General features: G+C 45.1%; 1 protein-coding gene across 1 annotated transcript; it reads right to left on the bottom strand.

Annotated features, from left to right (window-relative positions):
- Positions 1–122: 122 nt before the first annotated feature.
- Positions 123–5693, bottom strand: rcbtb1 (regulator of chromosome condensation (RCC1) and BTB (POZ) domain containing protein 1). Its single transcript, XM_071521086.1, has 12 exons — positions 5570–5693; positions 4342–4597; positions 3764–3914; positions 3494–3660; positions 2782–2940; positions 2588–2695; positions 1673–1815; positions 1387–1577; positions 1001–1127; positions 760–911; positions 520–650; positions 123–274 (listed from the first exon to the last, which is right to left on the bottom strand). The coding sequence occupies exons 2-12, from the start codon at positions 4465–4467 to the stop codon at positions 134–136; spliced, it is 1596 nt and encodes a 531-aa protein (XP_071377187.1). The 5' UTR covers positions 4468–4597; positions 5570–5693; the 3' UTR covers positions 123–133.

Raw genomic sequence — 5693 nt, 5'->3', positions numbered from 1 at the left:
GTGATGTCAAGAATCGAAAGACATCCATCGTGTAACCTCTTGTCAGTGAAGGTAAATGTAATCCAGTTGACGGCGTTCCCCAGTATCCCATGGCATCATCCACATCTGTTACTATGGTCACCTTGGGTTGAGGTCAGTTCTTGAAGGCTCCACAGCGGCTGGCTCGACAGATGAAGTCTTTGAGCAGGTTACCGTCAATCTGCCAGAAGGCAGTGGTCTGGGTTACCTCGGTCAGGTGGTTCACGCAGAACTTAAAGCAGAACTCTTCCAGATCCTAAATGCCAACAAGGAAAACAGTACGTTGGACCACAAACAAGCAAAAAAAACCAAATACATTTTCTTGTTGGATGAAACCGAAGCAGACATTATCAGTCCTAATCATAATCTAGAATAATTGACCCTTAATCTATAAAGGCAACAAACATTTGCTATAGAACAGGTTGAATGGTTTCACATCTACATACGAACATAAAGTAGTTGGTTTCACCTGTATGTTTAGACTGTTGGGTGAAGACTAACCTCTGCATCATAGCGCACAGCTGCAGACAGCAGGGAGAAGGCATTTTCCACAGTGATGCCCCTCTTTATAATGTGCTGACACAGACGTTTCAGGCGGTTCTCACAATAAGACGTGGCCAGGTCCAGCAGCCCTGAGAGAGAGAGAACAGGTACAGATTATACATCGACAGTAGGAACTAATGATAACCGTACTGACAAATGCACCTATCAGTCGGGCTACGGCACGTGTGTGGGTCTGACCAATAGCATCCTCGGGAGGCAGCTCCACGTTGTCTGTGTAGAGGAACTCCAGGAAGGAGCGGTAGACTGGGTAGGAGAACTGGTCTATCTCTATCACCTCCTTCATGTCTTCATTCCAGTGGGACTGAAACATGGATCTGAAGTGTTCACACCTGCGTAGCCAGAGAATACATACAGCTGTTAGTGTTACATTATAACACTAACAGCGTGTATTTGATTACTGTGAGATTACATCACTGACCTGATCTTGAGAACTGCTTTGTGGACATAGATGTATTTGCCATCAACACTGAACTTGAGGTCAGCTGTCTCTGGGCTGTCAAACTCTTTCTTCAGTGACTGGGCCACAGTCAAGAAGTCGTCATGCTCTAGAGAGAGAGAACACACACAGACATCAAGCTCTGGCATCAGGAAGGTAAGAGAGGTGTAGCAATGCCATGAATGATGTATCCCCCCCCCCCCCAAATAAGAGTGGCCAGAACAAGTTCCCTTACTGTTACTTTTTTGATATAGACAAGAGGAAAGCTGACAGAGACACAGAGTAGAGGAGACACAGGACAGAAGGTTTTGGTGGGATTCGATCCTCGCCAGCAGGGACACAGGTGAGTCCAGAGACAAGGGTCTTACCCATGGAAAGCAGCCTCCACATAACTGAGGGAGTGGCGAAGCATGCAAAGACATCGTCAGTGCAGGTAAAGTGCGTGAGGTGAGGCAGCACGATAGACTGGCCCCTGCACTGCCCCCACATGTACACCTGACCACTCTGGGTCTTAGCAGCTGATGTATGTGTGGAGTGACAGGCAGCGATCTCTACAATTCTGTCAAAAAAGCCAGAGAAGACAGGTCAGTCAGCACAAGCGTATGAGACAGTCAGGACAGATTTTGTTTTATGTGTGTGGTGACGGTCTTTCACCTCTCTTTCTCGGTCATGATCTGCACTGGGCTGAGCTGGTTGCTCTTGCTGCCAGTGCCCAGCTGTCCATATGTGTTGGCACCCCAGGCGTAGAGCAACCCTTCGTCTGTTAGTGCCAGGGAATGGGCGTAGCCAGAGACAATCTGGAGGGAACAAAAATCTACCTTAGACGGGAGCATGAGACCCATCATTTTAACAAGCCAAATCTCAAGTTTTTCACATATAGACATCTTTAAACAATCCAATCAAAGTCTACTTTAAGCAGAATAAAAAAGATCAGGAGAATGTAAATTCAATTCAGTCCTCTTTCCATTTAGAACTCAACCCTTTTATGACTGTTGTGGTTATAATATTTGTGCTTTTCTTTGATGAAAAAGAGCCAATATTAAAATCAAGGCACAGATATGGGCTGAATCAAATAAGGCCAACCATAGTTCACTTCTCAGCTCTTTCTAACATTAGTCTATAAGCTAATTTGATGGAGCCAGTAAAATGTAATTTTAAAAATCTGTTTTTGACCCAGTCCTGAAAGAATGCAATATTGAGCAACAAATATTCTATGCAAACAACTGCATCCCAAAGTGAAAAAACAAATGAATTAGGAGCACTTGGTGTTCACAATGCGCAAATAAAGCAAACTGGAAAGGGAACTCAAATGCAAACTATAACCAAACTTTGAGGTTTGTTAATCTGTGAAGGGTCTGAGGTTGTTTGTTCACACGTCATGTGCACAAAATATGCAAACTCATCAATCAGAGTTCAGTTTGAACAGCTGAAATGGTCCAAGAAATAGAATCACCTAAATAGTAACTGAAATTAGTATTTATAAAACTGCATTTGTATACAGTATGTGTACTGAGAAGTTCAGTTTGTGTGGGTGTGTGTGTCTCTCACATACCCACAGCAGTGTCTCACCTGTTGTACACATAAGCCCTGCAGGGTCACAAGGCGACAGGGAGTGAGCTGGTTCCCATTATTTCCCAATCCAAGTTGTCCATTCCCATTGTAGCCCCAACCGTACACCTGGGAAACATGAAGAGAAGGACTCTAGTGTTTTGACCTGAGCTGGATAACAGTTCTGTTAGCTCCAGCACAGGTTAGGCACTCACTTCTCCATTGTCCACCACTGCCAAGGAGGAGGTCTGACCACAGACGATACTGACAGCTGCCTTGTTCTGCAAGCAGTTGGACACTCTCCGGGGTGTGGGCTGGTTCGCTGTGGAGCCTGAGCCCACCTGACCACAGTTATTGTAGCCCCATGCATACACCTGACAGGTGGGAAGTTAAAGATGAGAGGTGAGCTAAAATACTCAAATGATGGAGAGCTGTATCAATACTCTTAAAACAGAGCATTGGTTTTTAGCCTCAGATTATTAAACATGTACCATGAAAGGAAGCAACTTGTTATACAGCAGTTTCAACAACTAACATCCCAGTTAAATTATTCAACAGCCCCTTGTTTCATGGATTTCAAACACATTGAAACCAAGCTTTTATGTCTGGTAGCCTGATTGTACACTGTATTAGAGTATATAGCTGACCGTGTGAAAAATGTGTTGAAGTACAATACATTCTTTATGGCTGAGCTTAGTTTTCTATGTTTTCTGTACATGGGGATAAACTAATGTTGTGATTGGCTTTAGGCCCCTGTAATGGTCTGTGTGACTAAGCAATGCCTATGACCAAAGCTGAATCACCTGTTTTGGTTAGAAAGGTTTTAAACACGTCCTCGGGAGATGCTGTACTTACTTTACCTACTTTACTTATAATTCTGCTGTTAAGTAACAGATTTTTTTCCCCAGAAGCATTCCAGACGCTCACCTCTCCTGAGTCGGTCAGAGCCATAGAGTGATGAGAGCCACAAGCCACCTCTGTGACCTTCTTATTGAGCAGGTTGGCAGACACAAGCACTGGAACCACTCCTTGGTTGGTGGTCCCGTTTCCCAGTTGGCTGTAGCCGTTATGGCCCCAGGCAAAAAGCTCTCCCTCTGAAACACAAAATGCTTAGTCATTCTGCAGTGCTGTTTCAAGCCTACTGTGTAGAGAATTGTACTTCCACAACTGAATGCAGCCGCAAAGATGTGCTGCTACCTTCAGTGGCCAGCAGGATGTGGGGCCCACTGCCGTAGCTCAGGCTCACCACCTTCCTCCCACTCAGGAAGTCCAGCTTCTTGGGTACAATGGTGCTCAGGCTGTCCCCTGTCCCAAGGCAGTTACTGCAGTTTAATCCAAACACATACACCTGAGTGCAGAGAGATAAAGGAAGAGGGAGAAAGAGAGAATGAGCAATATGGGTCAGTGATAAGCAGGTCAAAGCCCTGTGACAGCCCCAGTCAGCCACGTGGGTAACAGGTCACATTCCAGAAACACAGACATCAATACCAGTGGGCAGGGCTGATAGGAGCTGTGTAGGTGGAGTCCTGATACCACAAATCCTTCCCCTTTACGACATAATAATCAGTAATACATAAAAATACAGTGAGATGACCACCAGGAAGCATTAGGCCTAGTTTATGAGTCTTTCCTTGAACACCACATCAGTTAATTTCTTCCTTTTTGAAAGCAACCCTTGCAGCCTTACAAATCCATCTAGAAAAGTCAGCAACAACTCGGCCAAAGTCCCCTTGCTTCCCAACCCCCGTGCCCCTGATTGCCCTTTGACCTCTCACCTCATCATCACTGGTGATGTAGATGACCTCATTGGCAGATGTTCCAAACACACAGGCCTTCCGTATGGAGGAGAGCTCCTGGGGCCCCATCAGGGTGAAGAGGGGCCATTTGGTCACATCCACCATGTTGTTCTCGCCCTGACTCCGTGGTGAAGGCGGTGGGGTGGAGGGGCGTACCTCAAACCCAGGGCAGGGCAGGACAGGGGAGAGGGGCAGGGGAGGGTCTAGGTGGGCAACACTGCCAGCGTTGCCACAGCTTTTGCCAATGAGTGTGAAAAACATGACCGCACACACAAAGTCAGAGAACATCAAACGCTTTTTCCACGTTCATTCAAACACAGCACTTGCTCTTACAAAACAACACTAATCTCAGTTGGGAAGGGAAATACTTAATACTTACTTTTTGACACAGGTTTTGTCCTTGAGCAAAACTGACATTACTGCAGAGTCTATGCTTTTAGACAGAGTGTTAAGTGTGAAATGGTTTGATATTTGGGGAGAAACGGGCTTTACATACACAATGAAGTTCAGCTTAGTGTGAGAAAAAACGTTAAGCAACGTTACCGTTGCTTCATCTCACTGAGGAGATTACAGACAAGTTCGGTCGTAAGGTGTAGCTCAAAGAGATTTGGGGTTAGCTCGCAATCACACTGGTATGTCTAATCACAGCCTAGCACCGATTCTGCTGTTACCTCATTCAGTTCATTTAAACGGCAAAGAAAGTGGGAGACGGCTGAAACGACAGGACGTCTCGTAACTGGGCTCCAGAGTTAATGCAATACACAAGCTGATCAACTGTTAAAGCTGCATGCCCGTTTTCTGGCTCTCTAAAATAAATATTGCTAAAAATAGTTTAACAATCCAGTGGGATCAAACCAAGGCTTTCTATTTCAGTACCAGTGAACTTGATGGGTTTAAGGATAAGGTATGTGTTGTGAGGAGTGCCAAGAGAGGTTATGTTAGTCAGTAACGCGTTAGCAACTATTCTGTCACTTCCAACTAGTTAATGTTAGCTGAGCAGAAGAATTGCAAGCTAATTTATATTAAAGCCCCCACCAGAGATGGCCCACTCAACTGTTAGATAAAAGCGTTAGCCATTGTTAGAAATGCATTATTCAGCAAGCTGTCTAGCTGACACAACACAACAAAGCGAACGTAGGTAGAAAACAAGAGAGCGAAGAAGACTGAAGCTATACAATATAAATATTAACAATGCCTTTAAACCCACCCGTTAGATACGTCTGTCTCTGATGTTGTTGACGAGTCCAGCCGACAATTTCACCATTGCGAACGGGTTGGTGGGCTGTTTTCTTTCGCTTGCTGTTTGCTGCTGAATCTGCCACACTGAACTC

The sequence above is a fragment of the Centroberyx affinis genome, unplaced genomic scaffold (genome assembly GCF_046629955.1).
Source record: "Centroberyx affinis isolate AG114_WGS23_722 - 3 ecotype Tasmania unplaced genomic scaffold, CSIRO-AGI_Caff_v1 ptg000857l_1, whole genome shotgun sequence".
NCBI classification, from domain to species: domain Eukaryota; kingdom Metazoa; phylum Chordata; class Actinopteri; order Beryciformes; family Berycidae; genus Centroberyx; species Centroberyx affinis.
This window is presented reverse-complemented; position numbering and strand designations above follow the sequence as displayed.

What these genes read in the sequence shown, in the direction of transcription:
- rcbtb1 (XM_071521086.1), bottom strand. Translation starts at nt 4,467, where the DNA reads ATGGTGGATGTGACCAAATGGCCCCTCTTCACCCTGATGGGGCCCCAG. An exon ending in ATCATGACCGAGAAAGAGAG is followed by an intron (nt 1,578 to 1,672) that starts GTGAAAGACCGT and finishes CTTTTTTGACAG; the next exon opens with AATTGTAGAGATCGCTGCCT. An exon ending in GCCTCCCGAGGATGCTATTG is followed by an intron (nt 651 to 759) that starts GTCAGACCCACA and finishes TCTCTCTCTCAG; the next exon opens with GGCTGCTGGACCTGGCCACG.